Consider the following 25,691-nt stretch of genomic DNA (forward strand, 5'->3'; position numbering starts at 1 on the left):
ACATTTGCAAAACGTTTTAAAATCCTGTTTTGAGGGGGAAAATTAATTGAAAAGATTTTGGCCCAAGGCTGCAGAATAAGAGAGCGAAGGCTTTCTGTGCAAACCCGGGTGGGCTCCGCGGAGTCTGCGCCGCGCTGTGTGAGGGTTAGGACGGGAGAGCGCGATGGAGGTCTGCTGCCCTCTGGTGGACGGGCCTTCGACGTCATTGGCCATTTCAAGCCACTGCCTCTGAAATGAGTGTGGGCCGCCATTCTGTGGGGCCTGAAGCTGCCGTGCTGCAGTGGAGCGACTGGGCCGGAGCTCATGGATTATATAGTGCCTTTCAGAGCCCAGCTTGGCACCTACCAGTCCTTGTGGAAAGTGCTTGATGTGTCCTTTGTGTATTGGGGTATCAGTGGGCACGAGGTAAGAGCCAGCATGGAGTGCCAGTCCATTATCAGGCACACTGCCCACTGCCATGTGGGCGTTCATCATTTCGTGTGTTTCTCTCGTTTGGTGTTCGATGTCTGATGGTATTGTCGACCCCAATTATTAATGCCATCTTTGCTCTTATTACCATTGTTGCCCTTTGAAAACCCATGAAGCGCTGTGAGCATGGGAAAGGCGCTATATAAATATAGTGTTGCTATTATTATTATCTTTGGAGTGAGGGGTGAAGGCCAGAGTTGAGCTTGTGACTCCGCTAAGCACTGTGCCACAGTGCTACCCAGCTGAAAGGCAGCTTATGTGTTGGCACTGCTGCTTTGGCATTCTTCATGGGTGCCTGGGGGTCTGCGACCCACACCCTCAGTCTGTCCTTTATGTTCAGTAGGACGCCAGATGAGGCTCAAGTCGTCTACATCCTCGCCATTCACATCAGGTTGGACTGACTTGATTATTAGCAGTTTACTCGGATACAGCAACAGAAGTGAAAAATAAAAATACTTTATAGGGGTGATTTGTCCCCGCTGCACCCCCATTTGAAGCGCGGTATACAATGAAAATAATGCGAAAGGCGCTATATAAACCGCGCTCGTCTCGATGGCTCCTGTTTTATTTGCTTTCGCTCTTTTCTTTAGCTCGGCCCCATCTCCCCATTTTTGTTTGCTCAGGACTTTTGCTTTCTTTTCTAATAATTAAAAGTGAAGGCCGCCAGGACGCCGCGTTAATTATTAAAGTCGCAGCCGCGAGGAAGCCTCAAAGTTCACGCCGGACGTGTTGGTCAAACGAGCCGAGACAACATGGCCACCGGCACCCCGTCAGTGGCCCCCGACGCCGGCCAGAAGTTCGCCCTGGAGATCGCGGACATCGCCGTCATTGCCGTTTATTTCGTGTTTGTCGTGGCGGTGGGCATCTGGGTGAGTAGGGGGCGGGACGGCATCGAGGGGCTTTGAGGGGGGATCCGGACGGGCGCCCGAAGACAGGAAAGACCCCCGTTCAAGTGCGTCGAAAGTGCGAGCGTTTCTCATTGTGTGACAATCGCAGGTATGCAAACAACAACAATAAAATGTATGGGGACACGCGCTAGTGGACTCCAGTCGATAAGAAGTCACGGAATTCAAAACGGAGGGTTCACGGACAGCGGACTGCAGTTCAGGTGAGTTCAATGGTGTCGGCTGACGTGCTGCTCTTGGTTTGTGGCGTCTGATGGTCCGGAGAGTTCAAATTCTGGGCTCATGGAGAGCCGCCGTGCCGCTTAATGACGTCCTGAATTGTTAGAACGTGCAGGTCGCTCCGAAGGGTCCATCTGCGCTCTGATTGAGTCCCTTTGCTCTCCCATTCATTATGAAGGTTTCACTTTTCACGCTAAACTCACCTGAAGCAGCTGGACGGGCGCGCAGGGGTTCAAGAGGCTTGTGCGCATGCGCGCGCCTCTCCGGGCGGTTCACGGTTTGCGATGCGGATCCGCTTTAACGTCTGAGGGGCGGCCGTTCGGCGAATACAAGATGCAAATCTACAAAAACGATAAGCGAACGGAAGGCGCACAAAATGTTTGTATGTTTTAAGGGATGAAATTTCACAAATGTGCTCTGCGCGAGATGTCTGGACATTTCTGAACAAATGAATTTGAAGAAGAAGCGAGCCGAATGGCCACCGATTCGGCCCACACGGAGCCCAGTGCAGACTGATAGACAGACAGACGGACATGGTGGCCGCATAGGCGGTTTTAGACAGGGGCCAGTGCCCCGTGCCCCTGTAGAACTGGCCCTGGCACCTGTTGAGGCCCCTGTGCTGAATTAATTACTTACGGTGATGTTTTGTGCCCCCATGAGAAAACACTGGCCCTACCCTGGTCCCCTGGTAAATTTGGTCTGGAACCGCCACTGGGTGGCCGGCACAGTTTCGGGCGGGTTTTCAGGGTGCGTCTACTTCGTTACGTTTACAAGAAAACCTGACATCCAATAAAAGATAAATCGAATAAAATAAATCGGAGAGGAGACGGGCTCAGTCAGTCATGTAACATATTTTTCATTTGAAGCAGATTCTTTGCTGACTTCTCCTAGCAGCCTGCCCGCGTACTTTCACCACAGATGCTTACATGATAGGTGTGAAAATCTCGACACCCCTAAAAGTCCCGATATTCCTCATTTAAAACGGCGCGTGGGACTGGGAAGAAGGGGATTTGTGGAGCGCCTGTGTGAGTTCGGATTCCCTGCGGTGCGGCGCGGCGCGGTTGTGCGCGTAATGGCCGTCTTGTCATCCGCTGAGTTGATTTCCACGCAGGCCCCTCTTCACGGCCCGCTGGCACGCACCCCCTCCAACCCGGGTCACCTTTAGCCCGTGCTGGGTCTTCTGCTGAAGCCTTTTTATTAAAATGTTGGTTTGTTGGACCCCAAAGCAGGCAGTGAAGCTAAGGGTCATGGCATGGCAGGCTGAATCAAAATGAGGACATCGTGAGGTCCTTGGCCCCTCTAAGCAGTCGGAGTTTAGAAATGGGCGCATTTAAAGTTTCTGAGGTTTGTATTGACGTTCTGATTAAGATTCTTGTGTCGGTGGTTCTGCTCAGTCGTTGTTTCTACCTCCTCCACCAGAACAATGGTGGCTGACCCTGCAGATCTTCCTCTTAAAGTCAAACTCCTCTCTTTGGTCCTTTTGACGGTCGCGTCTAATTGCGTTCCGCGGCTCTCATCCTCCCAGACATCAGTGTGAGAAGTGAATAATTGTCATTGTTCTGTGACAGGAAGGTCACTTGTGGAGAGTGCCAATAGTAATGGTGACCAAGGACGGCATACTTCTGAAAAAGCATCACGTACTCCTGAATCCACACAGGAGGTGAAGAAGAGTCTCAAGAGGCGGGAGACCCCGGCAAGGCAGAAAGCTGGCCATCGACAAGAGAGCCCACGTCAAGTCCCACACCCAAGATATTAGAGATGCCTTGGCGTTCTGCTGTAAGACTCTAAGACTGGACGCCACAGCCACAACAGACGCTGCCAGGGACACAGATGTGGGACTCCATCAGGACTGAAGGCTGCCAACTGCTCCTACTGCTGAACAGAGCTCAAAGAAAGAGGAGGTGGAAGAGGGACCACCATATCTGGTCTGGAAAAGGGGGGCTCTGGTAAATCCCACTACTGACCCTCCTCAGAAATGATCCAATTATCTACAGTCGGCCCTTGTTGTGTTTATGATATAAAGGCTGTCAGTGACATACTGTGTTGGACCTGTGGGCGTTGGGCACCCCTTCACGGGCACCTTCCTGCTTCATAACCGTGGGTGCCAGCACTGACCTGGGCTCCATGCAGCTTTTACAAAGGGGGATGAATACATGAAAGAGTGAAATGACACAAAGAGAAATTCTATGGAGGCCTTCCTGTCCATTTTAGTAAAGGCCAGCAACTTGGTGCCCGCTCTCAAGGAGAGCACAATATTAGAAGAAGAGGAGAGGAAGGCCTGATTCGCGACTGGGCAGCGAGCGAAATCACCCAAACTCTTATATGGGGCTTCTCACAGCTCTCTGCTTATACCCCTTCATCCACCCATCCAGGGGACGGTGACAGGGCAGTCACAGTGGTCATCAGGCAGAAACAAGCCTGGGACAGGCGCCAGCCCATCATAGGGCAAACGCCCACAACAAGGGGCCAATTCAGCAGCGCCAATGCACCTCATCTACATGTCACTGGACTGTGAGAGGAAACCCACTTGGACTTGGGGAGGATCTGGGACACGAGCTTGGCACTCCTTCTGGCAAGTCAGCAGCACTAGTGCTGAGCAGCCATGCCACCCTCTATCATTATATAGTGCCTTTCACATTATCTATCTGTCTGTCTATCTATCATTATATAGTGCCTTTCATATCTATCTGTCTATCTATCTATTATATAGTGCCTTTTAAATTATATAGTGCCTTACATATCCATCTGTCTGTCTGTTTTAAAGTGCCTTTCACATCTTTATATCTCTTCCATCGCACCCTTCCTATCCCTTTGGCTTTATCTATTATATAGTGCCTTTCATATACTGTAGTGCTTTTTCATCTCCCTTTGCCCCCTTTGTATTTATGGTGCCTTTCATATCTTTCTGTTTATGTGACATTTTTTACATTCCAACTCTGCCTTTACAAACCAGGAAGTTTGACAAAAAGAAAATCCCACAAAATCCCCATTTGCATATTTGAAAGTCTTCCTTTTCTTTCCCAATCACAGGAATGTTTGCAAAGAGCTCCTTGTTTCAGTTGTTTTCCTTCTCCGTTTGCTGTCGGCTCAGGGGTCTCCTTTGCACACACACACACACACACACACACACACACTCTCACGTCAGTGTAAAGGCCTGACAGTCTGTGACCAGCAGGGGGCGCTGCCTCCCAGACACCGCCCATCACATGGTCCCGTCAGAGGGGCCGCAGATACGTGAGGGGTGCATGTGGACCCCGGCCCCGTCTGCAGCAGGGCGCTGCTCTTCCCCGGCCGCTCTCGTTCCTGGTGTTGACTTTTTCTTTTCTTCCTCCCCAGTCTTCCATAAGAGCAAACCGAGGCACCGTAGGGGGATATTTCCTTGCTGGACGATCCATGACCTGGTGGCCGGTGAGTGGTCTTTTCAGTATTTTCACTTTTTAACGTCATGAAATGAGGGGGTCCATGCTGACGTCTGCCTGCCTTCATCTCATTGACTTTTCAAGTCAGCCCACCCTCTGTTCTCAGGCCCACTGAGCTCAGCATTGCCACCTACTGGAGAGTTGGGTAAGAGCGTTCTCCTCTTGCTGGATGCCAGTCTGGAGGGGTCTGTTGGTTCCCCTAATGGCTTTTTGTTTTTTGTGTTTGTTTCAGGCCACAATGCACAGGAGGCGCACTTGCACAGTCACGTAGTGGCCGTCCCTCCACTTGTCACATGTGTTGCTCACGTGTCTTCTCACCGTACCCTGAGCATCATAAATAGTTAGAACAGACCAGAAGGATCCAAGGCCACCCCTGTTGGATATGAAATGTGAACGGTCATGTCAGCTGGGGTTGGCTCTGGTCACTAATGTCACTAAAGAAACTTTCCTGCACTCCTTCAGTGTTATTGGGACAAAAACGGGCGCCCCGTCCTGCTTAGTCTGTTTGTATCAAGTGACAGTCTGAAGGTCTCCTGTAAGGAGAGTGGGCAGTGCCAGCTAACCCTGGTCCACTTGCGGATGGTGGGGCAAGGCTGTAAGGAGATGCCACACTAGCACTGAGGGGTCTGTAGTGGGACAAAGCCTGCTGGGCAGGAGATGCCAGGCTACCACCTGTCTGTCTGTCTGTCTGTCTGCCTGTCTACTGGGCAGATGTTTTCCATCTGGGGGGGCCACTGTGTGATGATGGGGCAGTGCCAGGCTGTCCACTTGTGGGGGGTGTGTGTGGTGGCTGTGCGGAGATGCCAGGCTAACACCTGTCTGTCTGTTTCTTGCTACAGATTGGCGCCTCTCTGATGTCTAGTAATGTTGGCAGTGGGCTGTTCATTGGACTGGCGGGCACTGGGGCAGCAGGGGGCATTGCTGTGGGGGGATTTGAGTGGAACGTAAGTAAAAGGAGGGGCCTTTCATCTTTCTTTCTTTCTTTCTTTCTTTCTTTCTTGGTTTGCCAGTTGTCCCCTTTCCCTAAGGTATTCATTTTTCACTTTTATGGCACGCAGGAGTGGCAGTGCCCTTATTGTAACCTGGGGTGACAGGCCTCTCCCAAGTGTTCTTTTTATTTCTTTAATGTTAGGCTGCCTTTGTTGACTTTATTAAAAATGTGCAAACACTGAGACCACAATGGCACAGAAAGGCAGTAAGTGTGTAGAGAGACTGCAGAAACTGTCCCGCTGTAGAGGGAGTGCGAGGGGGCAACATTGTGTGGGCACTGGGGGGTCTCCCCAAGCCCTCATCGGCAGGCCGAGTGTGAAAGTCCCCTCGGTTAAGGGACCCTGCTGTAGTCCGTCCTGTGCCAGTCCTTTCTGGCAGAGTGGCACTCTCACTTAATCATTAACAAGTAGCAGGTCAGTGCCAGTCGCTTGGGTGGGCTGCAGTTCTCCGTCGCTCTCTTGAAGTGACCCGTGTGTGTCTACCCGGCCGTACTCGGCTTCGTTTCCTTCTCTCTTGTGCTTCTCCTCTCCACAGCCACCTTGACACAGAAGGCAGACCCAATGAAAAGGGCACACTGTGGGTTATTTTCTGTCATGGATGGCAGGGGTTTACACAAATTCTCCACCGCTAAACGGGCCCCCTGTTGGTCGCACTGCTGGCCAAGAAGACCACAAAATCGAATGACACGTGAAACGAGGCCGGGTCGGGAACACGAAGGTGCGTTTGGACTTCCATCAAACCAACGTGGTGACCAAACACCAAAGTCTTTATGTAGAAATCAGGAATGTCAGTCCTAGGGCTGAGCTACAAACCTGGATGACCAGGAAGTGTGTGACGCCACCACACCGATGACACCAGTGCCACACACCTTCAGGCCGACATGGCGGAGTTAAGCCTCACAGACAATAGGCAAAGATTTTTTTAAGTGTAGGGAACAGGAGGATTCCCGGATCTCGGCTTTGCTGACGATGCTGTGATCTTCAATGGAGGCTCTGATCGGGAGTCTGAGTGTCTGGGCTTGTGAGGGTCCCGATAAAAACCAACATCAGGCCTTTAATGACCTCTTGGGCACGGCCATCAGCAGTGTGTCTGTCTGTGGAGAGAGTGCCACCTTGTCATTGAGAGGTTTACTTACCTTGGCGGTGCCATTCATGTGACTCTGGTGACTCCTCCTGTGAAGTCAGTAAATGGACTGGGAGAACTTGGGGGGTCTTGAGGTCACTGAGGGGTGTGTGGCGCTCCTGATATCAGCAAAAGGACGAAGGTCCAAGTCTTTAGAGTCCTGGTGGCCCCTGTTTGTGAGACATGGATGCTATCCAGTGACCTGAGACGAAGACAGGACTCCTTCATGTGTGTCTCTTCAGAGGGTCCTTGGGTCCTGTTGGTGTGACTTTGTGTTGCTCATGGAGTCCCGAATGAGTCACATGACCTGCATTGTGAGGGAGCGTCAGTTACGGCACTACAGCCATGTGACGCCATTACCCGAGGGTGATCAGCTCGTAAGATCCTCATTGCTGGGGACCCGAGTGGCTTGACCAGGCCAAGGGGTCACCCACGATGGATGGAGGGCGGGACTGGACGGTGTGTCTGCCTGGGGGGTTGCAAGCCGGGATCCCGAGTTGTTTCGTTGTGTAGTGGGTGTGCCAACGCGCCGTACCAGCACAGGCTCCCCAACTTGACTTGACTTGACTTGACTTGACTTGGAACAGGAGATGATCATTTAGTTAGCAAACTAGCAAAGCTCGTAATCTGCAGCCCATCCTGAACGTGACGATTGTCCACAGCAGAGCAGCGTCCTCACCGGCCTGGCAGGCCAAACGGGGCTTTGGCTTCAAACGTGCCAATTATTCACAAGAGGGAGGGTCAGCTTGTTGAGACGAGACCCGCAAAGAAGCTTTAGGGAAAAAAGGAGATTTCTCCCAAAAATGGAAAATAATTACAAAATATTCCAGGCAGAGCAAACAAGAAATCTACAAGAGTAACACTATGACGCTGAGCAAAATAAGGCAAAAAAAATGACACTCAAAACTACCGAAAATGTAACAATCATGGGACCACCAAACACCAGCAGAGCACATTGAAAGCCTTTATGGGGCGGGGGGCGGGCCCTCAGCAGAGAAGGACAGGTGGCCCCGCCTCTTGGGGAACCACCCACAAAATCCACGGACCATCAGAGCACTCAGACAGACACACAGATACCAAGCAATGACCAATCAGGTGTATCTGAGCAGGATTGCCCCGCCTCTGAGGCTCCACCCACACGATGGACACGCATACAGCATACCCCAGACATGAGATGATGGCAGAAAACCAAATGGAAAGCACTCTGGAATGACACACACATAATTGATGCAGCGTGAGGCACTTTGTAAAGGTGATAATAATAATAATAATAATAATAATTAATAATAACCCAAAACCCACCTCCGGGTCACAGGGGGGCTCCATCAAACACCAAACGAGTTCAAACAGCACCACAAACCAGAGAGATGAAAAGCCACCAGGCTGTCCCCACATCTTGCTTGTGTGACGGTGACAAGTCGCCTCCTAACGCTTCCTTCTTTTGCTCTCAGGCAGCCTGGGTGCTCATTGCCCTCGGGTGGATTTTTGTGCCAGTCTACATCGCAGCTGGTGTGGTCACCATGCCAGAGTACCTGCGGAAGAGATTTGGGGGCCAGCGCATTCGAATCTACATGTCGGTGCTCTCCCTGGTTCTGTACATCTTTACTAAGATATCGGTGAGTCTTAGTCTGTGTTTTAGGGGGACGTTGACAGGTTGTGTCTGCGCACCTGGAGTCCCTTTGGGGAGATCCACAAGGTGGCGCTGTTTGATGTTAACTTCCCCGTGTGCCTAGTCGTAGATAGAGGAGCAATTAGAACATCAGAACAATCAGGATGAGGAGAGGCCACTCGGCCCACCAAAGCCCACCAGCCCTCCAAAATGACATCAAGCTGCGTTGTGAAGGCCCCTAAAGTCCTCCTGACTGTCACACTCCTTGGTCACGGATTCAATGTGTCTGTGATTCAGAAGAAATGTTTGTGCAAAATGAACCCCTAACACGTTTCTAACTGTGCCTCCATGTTCAGGTGCCACCCCACCAATCCCAGTTTTATATCCTTCATAATTTGTGCCCGTTTGTGCTGACTGGCACTGGAAGGCCTGCCTGTTGTTTGTGTTCCTAAGAACCTCTGCAGGTGGATCAGCCTGAGTCTGATGATGGCTCATAGAGGGGTAACCTGAGTCACCGAGGGGCCGAGGTTGGCACTCAAAGACACAAAGGGGAGACGGTCCAGAAGATTCTCCAGGTCATACATGACATGTTTCAAAACAAGCTGAAGCCACGGCTTATTCTACATTGGGAGTGGCACAAGGGGCAGCTAGTTGGGAAGTGCTTATGTCCCTGGCGTGAGCACTGAAGACCACCCTGACATGGCGTTCTCTTTGTCTCAGACAGACATCTTCTCTGGAGCTCTCTTCATCCAGGTGTCTCTCGGCTGGGACCTTTATGTCTCCACGGTGCTCCTTTTGGTGGTGACGGCCATCTATACCATCGCAGGTGACCTCGCCCGTCTGTGTGTGTGTGTGTGTGTGTGCCCACCCTCTGGAGACTCTCATTATCTGTGTTGTTCACTTGCAGGGGGCTTGGCAGCCGTGATTTACACAGACGCCCTTCAAACGGTCATCATGGTGGCGGGGGCCTTTGTCCTAATGTTTCTAGGTAAGCAATGCTGGGGCGGCCATATTGGGGCGTTAATCCCAAGTGGTCTCGGTATGCTGAAGTGTGAGTGACGATTACCAGTGGCCTATGGAACTCGCCAAAGCAGAGCCAGTTGAACCCGACGCGTCTGAAGGAGCAAAGTGGACACTTGGGGACGGGGGGGCACGGCCAGCATTGCCATTGGAGGTGCCAAAGTGTCCACCAGTCGGTCAGGCACTTTAAGAGTCAGGAAAATTGTTTTATCATCGCAAACATCGCTCACCGTTAGACTGGTCAGTCAATCTTTATTTTGTACAGCGTATTGGATATTTAGACAGAATTATAAAATCAATCAATCAATCAATCAATATATTAGTTGGGGGTCTGTGTTTATTCTAGTACTGCGTAGTCAATTCTCTTTTATTTGCTGTCCTGGAAAGTAAGACACCTTATAAGTGAGTCAGTCAATCAGTGAAGGACTTTATCTATGACTGACACCCCACTACATAGTCAGTCAGTCTTTATGTTGTACATTAAATTTGATGTTATAAAATCAGCCAATCAATCAATAATTAGTAATATTGTCTGATCCATTTTAACGACATAGCCAGTTCGTTCAGTTATTTCATACTCTGTCTCAGAACACGTACCTGATCAAGTCGATCGATCAATCAGCTGATCAGGCCATTGGTCACTGAACGATTCTCTCCGTTCCTTACGCAGTGCCATCCAGCCAGCTGGTTCTGTCATTTGTCACTCATTCTCTATCCCTCAGTCAGGGGTCACTCGCTGTGACAGTCCATGTCTTGTTCTTTATTCTAGTTGACACAATGGCTTTGTTAAATAATCATTCGTTCAGTCATTTTTTTAACGTTGTAGTTTTGTTTGCTATTAAAGGTCACTATGTAGTCAGGTGGTCTCTCCGGTGGGTTCCTCCGCCCGCTCTTTGCTCCGTAGCCATTTAGCTGAACCTTGGAGCTTCAGGGCAGTTGTGACAAGAGCAGGCCACCCAGCTCTCTGGAGTTTTCCAAAATGTCACCAAGCTGAGGTTCTGAGGGTCCCCGCAGTCACGTATCGGTGGCCCTTTGTGTGACGAGGATCTTCATAACTAACATTTGTGTGAAATCTGCTCTGTTCAAGAGTCCCTCTGGTGTCCCCTTGTGTTTTTGATGACAACTTTTACTTTAAAATAATGGCTGGCGTCTCCTGTTGCAGTTCCCTTTGTGCTTTTTAAACACTCTAGTTGTGTCTTCATCTCCTCCTCTCCCCTCTTCAGCTGCTCCTCTTCCTCAATTGCTCACCATGGTCCTGAATCGGCCTTCTTGCTCTCCTCTGGGTGGAGACCCACATGCACTCAGTGCAGCAGCACAGTAAGGTGCGTGTCTGTGGGTGGGCAGTGCCCACTCAATGGAAATGCACTTTTCGCTTATTTGAGCATTTAATTGACCTCCTTAGATATCAGAATGAGAATCACTCGTTCATCCTCTTGATGTCATCCGGAATTTAACTCCGGACACGGCACTGCTTGGTCACGTCAGTGTTTGAGTGCCACTGGATCTCGATCTTGTATGGCACCTTTCATGGCAGGGGCCTCTGAAGGTTCATTGATCACTCAGTTGGGGTCTGATGTGAGGAGTTTCACAAACTTGAGCCCCAGTGGATCACTTATCAAGCCCATTTTGGTCAACTCAGCCATAGTTCATTTTCAGGGTCTTCCCGCGCTTGGTCCTCAAAGCACTTAGTGTCCCCCCGGCTCCTCCATACTTCATTGATTCATTTTATTCAACCCTGGCGGTCACTCAGCATGTCCTCCTCAGTCCACTGCTGGAAACACTCTTTGTTTGGTTCACGAATCTCTGACTCCCCCATGTCTGTGTCTTTCTTCTCCCTCAGGCTTCGAGAAGGTGGGCTGGTATGAGGGACTGCAGGAGAAATACAGCCACGCCTCACCCACCCTGACTGTGGCCAACACCTCCTGCCACCTGCCCCGAGCTGACGCCTTCCACATGTTCAGAGACCCTGTCACGGGTGACCTGCCCTGGCCAGGGCTCATCTTTGGACTTACTGTGCTGGCCACCTGGTGCTGGTGCACTGATCAGGTATCCTCACCAGTTTACACATCACTGGGCACATGGGGGGCACATGGGGCACACTGGGCAGAGGAATAGACAAAGCTGGTGAAACTTAACTAGCAGATGTTTGGTAAGGAGGTCCATATGCTGATCGCTGGTCCATTACCATCTAGAGCTGCCTGTCAGCTGACTGTACTTCTGGAGCCAGCTGAGGGCAGTGAAGGCTGCAGGGATCTGTGGTATCCGGGGGTGAACTTCTCCAGGCTGGTGGTAAGGCTGTCCTCCTGGCATTGCAAGCAATCTTTGGTTTCATTTGTGAGGCTGGCATCATCCCAACTGACTGGAAAACGGGACTTGTTGTCCCTATCTGGAAAGGGAAGGGTGATCGCCTGGATTGTGGTGAGTACAGGGGGATCACACTGCTCTCGGTGCCAGGTAAGGTCCTTACTAGGGTCGTCCTCAATAGGATCACCTGCTCACCCACCAATGACAGGAACAGTCTGGTTTTACGCCTAAGAAGTCTACCATCGACCACATCCTGACACGAAGGGTTCTCATGGAGCGCAAACGTGAATATCACCAGAGTTTCTTAGCAGCCTTTGTCGATTTTCATAAAGCGTCCAACTCAGTCGATTGAGCTGTGGCCCTGTGGGACATCCTGAGACTTGGCGGGATCCCCTCGAGGTTGCTGGATATCATGGCCGGCCTGTCCACTGGTACTGTGAGTGCTGTGCAGAGTGGAGGCAGGACCTCTGTGTTTTGGGTTCGTCAGCGGTGTGTTCTGCTCCTACTCTGTTCAATGCTGGTATGGACTGGGTGGTGGGCAGAGTCGTGGGGTCCAGCGGCTGGGGGGCATCTGTTGGTGAAGAAAGATTCACTGATCTTGACTTTGCTGATGATGCTGTGATCTTCGTGGAGTCAATGGAGGCTCTGATCAGGGCGCTCGAGAGACTGAGTGAGGAGTCTGAGTGTCTGGGCTTGTGAGGGTCCTGATAAAAACCAACATCAGGCCTTTAATGACCTCTTGAGTACGATCATCAGCAGTGTGTCTGTCTGCAGAGAGAGTGTCGACCTCGTCATCGAGAGGTTTACTGACCTCAGCAGTGACATTCATGTGACTCTGGTGACTCTTCCTGTGAAGTCAGTAGACGGACTGGCAGAGCTTGGGGGGTCATGAGGTCACTGAGGGGTGTGTGGCGCTCCTGATATCAGCAAAAGGATGAAGGTCCAAGTCTTTAGAGTCCTGCTGCCCCCTGTTTGTGAGACATGGACGCTATCCAGTGGCCTGAGACGAAGACTGGACTCCTTCATGTGTGTCTCTTCAGAGGGTCCTCATGTCCCGTTGGTGTGACTTTGTGTTGCTCATGGAGTCCCGAATGAGTCACATGACCTGCATTGTGAGGGAGCGTCAGTTAGGGCACTACAACCATGTGGCACGTTTCACAGAGGGTGATCAGCTTGTAAGATCCTCATTGTTGGGGAGCTGAGTGGCTGGACCAGGCCAAAGGGTCGCCCATGTAACACCTGGCTGTAGCAGATGGAGGGTCATCTCCGGAGGGTGGGACTGGACGGCGTGTTTGCCTGGGGGGTTGCAAACCAGGGTCCCAAATTGTTTTGCTGTGTAGTGGGTGTGCCAACGCGCCGTGCCAGTGCAGGCTCCCCAACTTGACTTGGTCAGAGCAGCAGACCCTTAGGTGGCGGGAGTTAAGGCCTGGAGTTTTATTTGAGCCAACTCCACTCTTTGGCCATCCTCTTACTTTCCAAGATTCCATTAGAAACTCCACTGCCATCTCTCCTAAACACCTCTATACTTCCACAGGTATGTCATCTGGACCAACGGCCTTTCCCTTCTTCATCCTCTTCATCGCTGTCCTGACTTCCTCCTTGCTAATCCGCTGCACTTCCTGACCGCCACATCATCCAACCTTCTCTCTCCCTCTCATTCTCTTCATTCATCAGCCCCTCACAGTCCTCTTGGCACAAAGACAATTCCACATCCAGGACGGCCACTTTTTCTGGATAAGCCTTTACATTCGGCAGATGAAACTTTTCCAAAGTGCTTAAGAGGACAAACCTGCAGCTTCTTCTAAACATTTGAATGAGAAGTTAAATGACTCGGGGGAGCTCGGGGCTTATTTTGCCCAGCTGTGCCCACCGGCCTTTAATGTACAAACTGCACTGATTACGGCTGTCATGAAATCGGCGCCCCGTGCCAGTGTTCAGGGCAGAGCGCTAGATAACTGGACGTCCTGATGCCAGGCGAGCCCCCCTTCAGCCACTGTCTGTCCTTTTTTCTCCAACAGGTCATCGTTCAGCGCTCGCTGTCTGCCAAGAATCTTTCCCATGCCAAAGGGGGCTCCGTGTTAGGTGGATACCTGAAGACGATGCCCATGTTTTTCATTGTAATGCCTGGCATGATCAGCAGAGCTCTTTTTCCAGGTGGGTACGGTTACTGTTAGAGCAGGATGGCACAATGGTGGAGTGATGGTCTCAATTGCTGGTAAGGACCAAACATGGCAGACTGGTGAAGTCAAAGGAGGGCACACCTAACATCTACCCACTTATTAATTGCAGGAAGCTGAAGCCCACCCCGGGTTCTCAGTCAATGAGTGCAATGCAAGCACTAAGAGTGTAAGTGATGCCAGCCCATCAGAGGGCATAAACAAATCAGACTTGCCCAGATTTGTCCACTCATGTGACCCCATTGTGAAGCGCGTGAGGTTTTCCCAGCATCATCAGACCATTCAGCTCTGGACAGGACGCCAGTCCACTGCAAGACAGACAGACAGACAGACAGACCCTCAGATGCCTACAGTCACGGACACTGGGCCAGACGTGGCAGGAATCTCACACGCGAGTTTGGAGGAGGCACAAGTTCTCCGCAGCTCAAACTGAAAGCAAAGCTTTGCCACCCTAGAGTGCACGTCAGTGGGTGACTTTAACTGCTTTTCACAGCCACATGGCACTTGTCTCTGTGCCCAAATACCATCAAATGCTCACCCGAGAGAACATTGGAGGAAGGCACCCCCGTCCTCCTGCCAGTTGTTCATGCTGTCCTGTCTAGCACTGTGACAAAGACCTGAAGGTGCCCTTGGTGACATCCAGCCCTCTGGCACCCTCTATGGGGTCTTTAACAAAAACCTGCTCTACACGGTGGTCTCTGCAGATCTCCATTGTAATGATTTCTGTTTTTAGGTGGTGATTTCCATTGTGGTCGGTGACATCATCACAGTGCCATTCTGAGTCCGTGTTCTGTAGTCACGCCAACAATGGTGGCACCATTCGTGATGTCATAAGGTGGCATCCCCGTAAAGCTGGCATCCATTTGCTGCGTGTCATTTATAAATATTTAGGCAGGGGATTTCAAGGTAGACAGCGTGGTGATGAAGAAAGACCGCCAACTCCAAAACTGGCACGAGGCCCACAGATACCACTTAAAGAAATCTGTCCCTTTTTAATTTCATTTTATTAAATAAAGAAAAAGTCCAGAAATAAACCCAAAATTAAAACAAACGGGCAAACAAAGGCAACTCATTACAAGTACGAAGAAAGCCAACGAGTCAAAAGGCCTCGCAGAAAGCTGTTGGGGGGATTCTGCTGCGCTCTCATGGACTTCCTGTTTCAGTATTAATATTGTCACCATTGTCACCTAGTGACGTCCTTTTTGGACTGGTGATGTTCTCGTGGTACTCCGTTGGCATGTGCCACAACCGTGCCTATGTCTTTTAAGATGTTCTGGCACACATAGGGCACAGACGGCCAGCTGATGCCACTTTGCCACGCTATAAATGGCCCACAGCTGTAGTGTTGGAGGCCCCACCCCTTAAGGCTTCACGTTCCGTTGATCTGACAGAATCACGCAAGCAGGACGATAACACGTTAAAAGAAAATGACAAACGATGGGAAAAACAGCCAAAAATAATCAACACAAACGAACAAATCAAATGGAATAAAACGGAGGGCAGCGACTGAGCCGAGTTTGAGCCACCGCACTGACGGACAAGCCCTCCTCTCGTTTTGTTTCAGATGACGTGGCCTGTGTGGAGCCGGCAGCCTGTGAGGTCGTCTGTGGCGCCAGGGTGGGCTGTTCCAACATTGCCTACCCCAAACTCGTCGTGGAGCTCATGCCCACCGGTAAGTCCGGGTTTCTTCTTTGTAGACTTGGCGAGCAGACTTTGACAGTTTGGGATACTGAGAAAGACTTTAGGTGGGCCAGGACCTGCTGTTCTTGACAAAGGTTCAAGGTCACTCCATGCCTCTTGGAGTCTTCCTCAAACAGCGGACCACCCAAAAAGCGGCGGACGCTTGACGCCAGAGTTAACGATGCAGTACACGGGTGTGCCACCAGCTTACTAGCAATCTCAACGCCCATGAAGACCCCTAGAGTGTTCAGGTCGCAAAGCTTTGCACATTCAACGTGCGTATTCAGCAGCTCTTCTGGGTCGGCCCCCATTTTCCCTTCAATCACAAGAAGCTGATCAGGCGCCTCCTTGAAATTCTATGCAGTCATAATTCCTGTCCCCTTCTGCTAATTTTGGGGATGGCACTGTCAACACTGAGGAATGTGCTTGGGTGTCACCTCACTGGTTGGCCTCTGGATGCAGAATGCAGAGTGCCGCCATCTTAGCTAGCTGGGCTGATCTCTGCTCTACTGATCACTTGGGCTTCCTGATACAAAGACGTCTTCTCTTTGAAGCAAAAGCTCTCCATTTCGGGCTCGTTACACTCGCACTGCCCACTCGATTGAATCCCAGACTTGGGGTCCGCAAATGTGGGTCATTCAATTCAGAATGCAGATGTGATGACTAGAAGTCCCAAACCACACACATCCTAAAAGAACTTCCAAAAATGCCCAGTAGAGGGGGAAGTTCTGTCAGAAACCCCGGTTAGATACGGAAAAGGGCCACCTGGAATCTTCAAACATTTACTGTCACCAAACTGCTCTGTACGCACGTGAAGCTCCGCATAACACGCACGGCATAAAGAAGGCCAATCCTGGGTGAACAACCCAATGGCAAAGACCGGAACTGTCAAGGATCAGGTAAACGGAAGAGCAAACGTGGACGACACCCCACCTGAGCAGCTGGCCTCAGACTCGCCTTCCTCCTAATTATGGCAGCCGGAGATTCTTTTACAAGCTGAGCCCACCATTTTCTGATCCGATTGGATTGGAACACATGTCTCTGGGGTGGGATCACATTTCTAAACTCTGGGGGTCTCTCCATAGGCCTCCGTGGCTTGATGATCGCAGTGATGATGGCGGCACTGATGAGCTCCCTCACATCCATCTTCAACAGCAGCAGCACCCTCTTCACCATGGACATCTGGCAGCGGATTCGCAGAAATGCCACTGAGCGCGAGCTCATGGTGGTCGGCAGGTAACTGGTTGGTGCTGGCATTGGGATTTTTGACGTCGGTAGCCTGTTTGGGGGACACAGACAGACATTCAAAGCTGCCCAGTGCCAGTTTCAGGGCTCTGTTATGTTCATCCACCAAGGACAGGCCATTCAGCCCAACAGAGCTCGCCAGTCCTGTCCACTTATTTCTTCCAAATATGTCCGGATTCCTGGTGGACAAGATCTCCATTTCCAGCAGGTGGACACCACTGCCCAGTGAGATACCAGCCATATCTCCTTAATGCCTTCAGGCAAACCCTGAGACCCTTCTGTCAGGGAGCAGCCAGGTTTACTTGGGAGCCCAAGGCTGAATGGCACCTGACGACCGGGCACTACATGAGTGTGACGGCATTCAGCTCTGTGTGCCACTTCAACCTGGAATACCAAGTGGTTGCCATCAATTGGCATGTTAAACATCTTCCTTATGCAGCCTTGACCACCCTTTGCCAGCTGGGTAAGCTGTTACAAGAGTGAGCAGGCCTGGCCTGGTCACCTTTACTCTCACTGCTGCCACTTCAAGGCTGGGCATGGACAACCACCAGTGATTAGCCAACAATTCAGATTGTGTGTGTGTGTGTGTGTGTGTGTTGACCAGTTTGATACTTCTGGGTAGTGCATTGTGTGTCAGGAGGTGCCCCCTGTTGGCAGTCTCCAGGAACACCGCGTCCTTGGGGGGCACACGTCTGCTCCCACTGCAGCTTCTGTTTTAGCTGCCCCTCACTGTGTCTGTCCCGTGTGAGACTCTCTTTCTGCTGCCATCTGCTGGGCTGGAGGATATTAGCTGATTTGCCCCCTCCAGAAACAGGGCTTTCTGCCCCTTGGTGGTCTCTGTTAACCCCCCATTGGCTTGTGGACTGCCAGAATGTGTCTCTCTGGCTTCCCTTCTCCTGTCCTGTGTCATCCTAGTCGAACTGTCGATGAACTGCCCCCCTGCCCACCGCCTGTTTCATTCTTGCCCAGGGTGTTCATCGTGTTGCTGGTGGTGGTCAGCATTTTGTGGATCCCCATCATTCAGACCTCCAACAGCGGGCAGCTCTTCGACTACATCCAGGCCATCACGAGCTACCTGGCGCCACCCATCGCGGCTCTCTTCCTCATGGCCGTCTTTTGGAAGCGGGTCAACGAGCAGGTGAGTACGCTGGGGCTGTCGGGCAGATCAGCACTGGGTGAGATCGAGCTCAGGTGGGCAGGTGGCCATGTTTTGTGCCCTGGCACAGGCGTCTGTTGTTTTTACTTCATCATTCTACTGCTCTTCATGTCCAGACTGTGTTTCCAAAGGTGCCCTGGTCTTTGCCCTTTTTATGATTTTGTACTTCCTGCTTGTTCTCCTCCCTGACCTTTGGGTCTTACGCCTCGGCCCCCTTCTGGTGAAGGCTTTGGTTATAAGCTGTCGAGACCAGAAGGGCACAGGGCACAACCTCAGGGGTCTTCTGGTGGCTTCTCTTCCTTCACCCTAGGAGAACACATGGAAGAGAAGATAGCGGCGGGTCACACCATTGACCTTCCCCGTGTTCCTCTGTCATAAGCCGCTAAGCTCCTGCCACTCGTGGGCTTCACGCGCTTTTCAACGCAGACGTAATGGCAGCTTTGGCCCAACAAATGAAGTAGGTGGGTTTGGGTCATGTGACATGATGGAGACCCCAAAGACACCTCAACCGGCCCGCCATCTTGTCTCAGATTATACGCCATAGTGCAGCCTACTGCCATAAGAGGGCACTGTGTGGGGCATAGTGTGGACCCCCACAATGACAGAATTGATTTTCATGTTGATGTTGTGTTTGGACCCTCAAAACAATTCAGTGTTGGGACATTTCTGTGCCACCATTTGGTCTGTTGCTTTGGATTGTGGCCCTTGCTACGTGTGACAATATGGACCCCATACTGTCTTATAGATCCGTTAAAGTGACCTCTAGTGGTCAGCCAAGCTGTGCACCATGGGTTCAGTTTTAACATTCAGGTGATATGCTGGAGGAGGAAGAGGAGGAAGAGGAGGAAGAGGAATGGTGCATTAGCACTGGCCTGTAGCGGGCAGCCTCATAAAATGTCATGGATTTGTATCTAAAAGTTAATGGGTTAGGAAATGGGATTCCGTTTTACAGTACAGGGAATGGCGGTGGGCCTTTAAACACCTCATAAAACACTGCTGCGTGTTTGGGCTTTTATAGCCCGGAATAAATCATCGGGCAACGGCAACGGACTCTTCCTCGGAGGAAATGCGAGGCGGTGAGCGGCAAAGAGAAAAGCTAAAGATCTGCAAGTGTGTGTGTGACTGGGAGTGTGTGAGTGTGTGTGTGTGTGTGTGTGTGTCAGGGGGTCTGTCTGTGTGTGTGCATGTGACTGTGACTCTGTGTGTGTGTCTGTTTGACTGGGGGTGCTCACGCGTGTGTGTGTGTGTCTGGTGGTCCGTCTGTGTCTGTCCGTGTGTGACTGTGTGTGCGACTGTGAGTGAGTGTGTGTGTGTGTGTGTGTGTGTCTGGGGGTGCTCACGTGCACGTGTCTGTCCGTGTGTGACTGTCTGTGTGTGACTGTGAGTGTGTGTGTGTCTGTATGACTGGGGGTGCTCACGCGTGTGTGTGTGTGTCTGGTGGTCCGTCTGTGTCTGTCCGTGTGTGACTGTGTGTGCGACTGTGAGTGAGTGTGTGTGTGTGTGTGTGTGTGTCTGGGGGTGCTCACATGTACGTGTCTGTCCGTGTGTGTGCATGTGACTGCGCATGTGACTGTGTGTGTGTGTCCGTGCGTGACATCAGTGAATACACATTCGTATTCATATGTGGACTCGGGAAGTCCCCCCCACCACCGCCCCCCACGATTATTGGGGTGTAGATTTAATTTGCCGGATGTGCCCATCAGTCTGCACCACTCAATAACCCGTCATGCCAAAGTGACAGCATGTGACACGTTCAGAGTCCAAGCCTGAAAAGTCTCCTCCTTAGAAGTATTCAGACCTCTGTACCATCCTGGGCCAGCTTGAGAAGTTTCCAGAACTTGAGTGGAGTCCCCCCGTCACCAAATGAACTGACCGGACGTCATTTAGAAAGGCACACGCATGGACCTGTGCATAGAGGGTCCCACAAGTCACTCTGCATGTCAGGACAGAGACCAAGCCCTGGAGTCCAAGGGACTGTCTGCAGACCTCCATGATGGGCCATCTCTAAGGCTTTAAGTGTTCCCAGGGTCATAGTGACCCCCCAAGAACTGTGAAATGGAAGGAGTTTGGGATCGCCAGGACCTTTGCTAGAGTTGGCCAATTCGGCCAAACTAAATAAGCGGGCAGTAAGGGCCTTGGTCAGGGAGGGAGGTGACGAAGAAGCCCACAGTTGCTTCAACAGAGCTTCGGGGGTCCCCTGCTGAGAGGGGAGCACTCCGTTAATCAGGTGTATCTGTGACAGCCCGCTTGAAGTTTGGCACACAGCATTTAAAGGACTCTGGCAGCTGAGGAGACCTCCAAGCACCTCCATGGCACTGCCTAACATCATCTCTACGTGAAGCTCGGTGACAGCAGCGTCCTGCTCTGGGGACGGGGAGAGGGTGACGGGTAAGAACTGAGGGAGGGGTGAAAACCTCAGATTGGGCTGCTGGCCCACCTTGTTGGCGCAGCTTCAGATAGTTTTGGCTCTGCTCTTGTGGCTTCTGCAGACCCTCTTAGCTCGCTGGGTGTAAATTCCCATGTCATGGTGAGGGTTTGTTGTTGGGGTGACTTTCACTGAACAGGCTCTCATTTTGTGACATTTCTGCAGGATGGCGAGGTGACCGGCCATTAACAACTGGGTCTGTCTTGTCTTCTCAGGGGGCCTTCTGGGGCCTGATGGTGGGCTTGCTGATTGGGACCATCAGGATGGTGATGGAGTTCGCCTACGGGGTCCCAGCCTGTGGCGAGGAGGACAGGAGGCCGGCGCTGCTCAAGGATGTCCATTACCTCTACTTTGCGCTCATCCTGCTGTTTCTGACCGCCTTGGTCATCACCGTGGTCAGCCTTTGTACCCCTGCCATCGAGGAGCAGCACGTGAGTGCAATCAGCCATCTTAGCTGCCCTTCTAGGTAGAAATGAAGAGCCCACCATAGCAGATGCTGCAGAGGGGAGAACATAGCAGCCACACACGGAGAGGGGTCAAAAAGGGACATGAGCCCTCTGAGCTGGCAGCCTCCCACGCTAACTGCTGTGCCACCATGCCACACCCTCTTCCTCTGAGATGCTCCCATGCCATGCCATCACAAGGGGGCCGGGCACATCTCATTTTACTGTGTAATAAATGAGGTACTGAATACCCCCAAATAACAAGCACAGGAGCCTTGGGTAGTTTATCTGCACCCAAGTGCCTGGTAAATCAAATCAACCTGCTGTGTGAGTGGACCCCGTGCTGGACTGGCATCCTGTCCTCGGTCATCTCCTGCCACTCTGTCTGGTGCTACCAGGCTAGGCTCCAGCCCCCCTCATTGCATGTGTTAGGAAATGCAACCTAATGAATGGCTTAGGAGCAGAGTGGCATAGGGGTTAGGGCTATGCCCTCATGGCACCATCCAGCTGTTGTCCATGTGGAATCTGCATGTTCTCTCAGGCTCTGCTTGGATGACCCTCTGGGAGTTCCAGTTGTTCTCCCACCTGCCAACGACCTGAACATTCGGTTCTGTAAGAGTGTGTGTGTGAGTTTGGAGTCCCAGCCATACTTGCCCCCTGTCCCATGTGTGGCACTGCCAGGCTAAGCTCCAGTGCCCCCATGCTCTTGAACTTGAGAGTGCTGCCTCATGTTGCAGTATCATGAATGGCTTATTTAGAGGGTGGTCCATGGTTGGCATTATGGCCTCATGTATGCAGCACCCTGGGTTGGAGTTCTGTGCCCACTTGTTGTTCAGGTGGCGTTTGTGTGTTCTGCTGAGGTCTGCTTGGATGTTGAATTCTGGTTATCCTCCCTCATTCCAAACTCCCTAACCATTTGGCCCTGTGTGGGCCCTGCAGTGGACGGGCATCATATCCACGTTTGGCTCCTGCCAGTGTCAACAACTGAAGCAGTGGCCGCTCCCGATCCCACCCTGACTTAATATGACCACAGCCCACCATGGGTGGGATGCCAATCCATCTGAGGGCCCACTCACTCAGTCTGGGCCAGTCTGTCTTAAGGATGTTGAGTGCCAGTGTGCCAGGTGGAGAGCCACATGGAGAACCCTTAGAGAGGGTGATTTGAACCTGGGGCTCCAGTTCACTGAGACCACCAAACTAAGCCCTGGCACACAAGGCATTTCGGGGAGGCGCCGAGGGTCCGGCCATTTCTTTGTGAGCTCACTGCTTATCGTTGTTCTGCAGTTGGTCCGGCTGACTTGGTGGACGAGGCACAGCCAACTCCCACGGGTGCAGCTGGAAGACCCCTGGACTCTGCCCGTATCTTCAAGCTCTGGACCTGAGAAGTCGGCCAACCCAGAAGATAAAGATGGGGGGCAGCCACAGCCAGAGCAGGAGGTGAAAGGTGAGACTGGGGAGGGTGGGACGTGTGCCAGAATCAGGTGGGCTCACTTGTGTTGGCACTCAGCGGGCGCGGCCCTTCTACATCTGCCTAACCAGAAGAGCAACACGTTAAAGAAATGGAGATGTGAGGAAAGGGAGGATAATGAGACAGAAACGTGGGACAGGCATGAGGACGGGGACAAACGTGTACAGATAAAGTGACAGGGACATCTGCTTATGTGTAAGGCGTAGTGAGGCCATGAGACGAGGGACAGGAGACAAAGGTGTTAAAGCAAAATGGGGACACCAGCATGAAGTACTGCAGGGAGATGGGGGACCAAAATGTGAGTGACACAGGACAATGATGAAGGGACGAGACAAGGGACACAATTGTGCAAAGATTAGGTGAGGGACACAAAGACTAATGACAAAATTCATGGGCCACAGCCAGTGCCACTGGGGCCACAAAGGACATGGCACTGACAGATATGGAAGTAAAGAGGGGGACCAAGGAGGACAGGACCCACATGACCTTATTGTTGTTGTCTCCCCAGCCATGTCACTCGGGAAGAAGCTGCTGTTCTGGTTCTGCGGCTTGTCCACGACAGCTCGTCCCACACTGACCCCCGAGGAGAAGGAAGCTTTGGACAAAAAGCTGACCAGCATTGAAGAAGTGCCCCTCTGGAGGAACGTGTGCAACATAAACGCCCTCGTCCTGCTGGCCGTCAACGTCTTCCTGTGGGGCTTCTTCGCCTGAGGATTTTGGGGGGTGCGCCTTCGACCAGCCGTTCTATTTATTTCTTTGTAGGCCAACGCGTTTGCATCTCCGGTAAATGTGAGTGCAGAGTGGCTCCTCTCTTATAGCCTTGTTGTGTGTGTATATAGCGCCTTTGATGAGGTGCCCTGCTGGTATCGTGCAGCGGGCACCTGCTCAGAAGAAAGCAGCTATCAACTCTCTCTTCTCAGCCATTAAGAAGATAGTGTGGCTTTATATAGCGCCTTTCAATGCGAGTGCTGAATTGCAGGTTTCATCCTCACCTCCGTTCCCCTCATCAGCTCAGCTTTCATCCACCCATTCGTCTTCCAGGCCCAGGCAAAGGTTGGGCAGAGCCTTGCCAATGGTGCTGTGACTGGCACCAGTTAGCCACAAGCCCTTACTGGGATGATTTAGTGCTATCCAGTAGCCAATCAAAGCCATCTTTGGAAAGGCGGGCACGGGAAGAACACCGAAGATCCACAGAGTGGTCCACCATGGCGGCTGGCACAAGTCGCCTGCTAAGATATTCCAGCGTAAAGCCACCGCTCGTTGATTCAAACTCCTGAGCGTCTTTCATTCCGAGCACAGCCGTACAAACCAATTCACGTGACGGCGACATGAAGTGACTGTCACTGCTGTTAAATATAGCGCCTTGCATACACCGCACGGTCACGCAGTACTGTGCTAGCTAACGTAATGGACGCTATCTAAGAAACAAATCAGCCAACATTTTAGTTTAATCCTGCTTGTCACCCTGCATTCAGTATGGTGTCTTTCATAACACGCACTGTCACCTTAGAAAGAGAACAACTTTAAAGTGCAAGAATCGAATATTGGAGCGTGAGCCCCCCATGATCGTCCTCTATTAAAATAACTTGATTTTATTAGACTGACTTTCGTAGTCATAATGTGCCCTGCAACCTCACAGGACACTGCGCTACAGGTAATATTTGTCAAAATGTCGCAGCAACAATTCGGTTTGGCGCATTTAATATAGTGCCTTGCATTTAAATCACATTAGAGACTGAGAAAACCGCGGCGGGAAACGATTCAAACGGAATCGAGCGGCTCGGTGACGTCACTGCTCACGAAGCGCGCAGATGGAGGAGCTCAAAATCCCAAGAATCAACGCGGCAATTACAGGGCGGCCTAGCTGGAAACAGCTAAATCCATGCTGCCGCGTTGATTCATGGGACTTTGCGTTCTTCCATCTGCGCGCAAGCTGAGCAGTGACTTTGCCACTCCGCCCATTTCCTGACGATTTGTATAGAAACGGTGGCTTTGTTTCAAAGCTCCCACGTGAAAACGTACTATCCGCCATTAAAAGGGAGACGATCGCGCCTGATCCCCTGTGAGGCACCGAAGAAAACCTGCCGAGATCCTGGTCATCCTGTATTGAATTTAAATATAGTGCCTTTCACAACGTGCTCTGTCACATTACAGTGGAACGTGCTACCCAACAGGTAACATCAGTTCAGTATTAGGGTCATTTGTGCGATTTATGATGGGGTGGTGAGATAAAATGCTTTACAACCAAATTAACATTAAAGACGCAACTGAGCAATCTGTCAAGAGGTGTTAGGCTGATCCTGCTGATCATCATGTATTCAATATAGCGCCTTTCACACGATGCACTGCCACATTAGAATGCAAATAGCTTTAAGATTTGGGAATCCAGCCAACAGAAAAAAACTGCCAAGGTCCTGAAGCGAATGCCCACCTGTCATTCTATATTGAATTACCTTGATTTAATATAGCGCCTTTCACAGTATGCCCTGTCACCAGCTGCTTCACAAAACGATTCATTTCACATTGCGGCGTGCTGCCCAACATGTAAGATCGGTCAAAATCGGCTGTGTTCTGCATCATGTATTCAATATAGTGCCTTTCATACCATGCCCTCTCATTACATTGAAATCCAAAAAAACCTTACAACAGAGAAATCACCTATGATATTGTAGCTACTTATCGTCCTATATTCAAATGCCCGTAAGTTTAATATAGTGCCTTTCGTTATGTGACAACTGATATGGAAATGTGTTCAATATAGTGCCCTGTAGAACTGGCACTGACACAAAGTGCTTTACAACCAAATTCACAAACAAGTATAGAGAGACAATAAAACAAACCATCAAGAGATGCCAGCCTGATCCTGTTGTTCATCGTGTATTCAAGCATATTTCATATAGTGCCTTTCAGAAATGCCATCTTAATCCAAATAACAGTAAAGAACAAGGAGCTGTCTATCAAGTCACAGCAGCCAAGCTCTACCACCTGCCATCATGCATTCATTTACATTCAGTACATTCACCTGCCATAGTCCTGCCTGT

At 51.2% G+C, this 25,691-nt stretch overlaps 1 protein-coding gene across 4 annotated transcripts; it reads left to right on the forward strand.

The window, feature by feature from the left end:
* On the forward strand, positions 1-25,691 carry slc5a9 (solute carrier family 5 member 9). 4 transcript variants are annotated; one of them, XM_039767248.1, is made up of 14 exons: positions 1-405; positions 4,929-5,000; positions 5,851-5,955; positions 8,575-8,739; positions 9,453-9,558; positions 9,640-9,720; positions 11,593-11,798; positions 14,075-14,210; positions 15,798-15,905; positions 16,999-17,149; positions 18,128-18,296; positions 20,955-21,170; positions 22,467-22,626; positions 23,159-25,691. In XM_039767248.1, exons 1-14 carry the CDS (start codon positions 304-306, stop codon positions 23,359-23,361), a joined length of 1,980 nt encoding a protein of 659 aa, XP_039623182.1. In that variant the 5' UTR covers positions 1-303; the 3' UTR covers positions 23,362-25,691. The 4 variants fall into 4 exon arrangements, with proteins under 4 accessions (XP_039623182.1, XP_039623181.1, XP_039623184.1 ...); XM_039767247.1 differs by lacking the exon at positions 1-405 and adding an exon at positions 1,100-1,337; XM_039767251.1 differs by lacking the exon at positions 1-405 and adding an exon at positions 1,376-1,576.

This window comes from Polypterus senegalus, chromosome 10 (assembly GCF_016835505.1).
Source record: "Polypterus senegalus isolate Bchr_013 chromosome 10, ASM1683550v1, whole genome shotgun sequence".
In the NCBI taxonomy this organism is placed as follows: domain Eukaryota; kingdom Metazoa; phylum Chordata; class Cladistia; order Polypteriformes; family Polypteridae; genus Polypterus; species Polypterus senegalus.

Excerpts from the sequence above, each read along its gene's own strand:
- slc5a9 (XM_039767247.1), top strand. The coding sequence starts at position 1,221 with ATGGCCACCGGCACCCCGTCAGTGGCCCCCGACGCCGGCCAGAAGTTC. Across the intron at positions 1,338-4,928 it reads TCGTGGCGGTGGGCATCTGG|TCTTCCATAAGAGCAAACCG; the intron begins GTGAGTAGGGGG and ends CTTCCTCCCCAG. Across the intron at positions 8,740-9,452 it reads ACATCTTTACTAAGATATCG|ACAGACATCTTCTCTGGAGC; the intron begins GTGAGTCTTAGT and ends TCTTTGTCTCAG.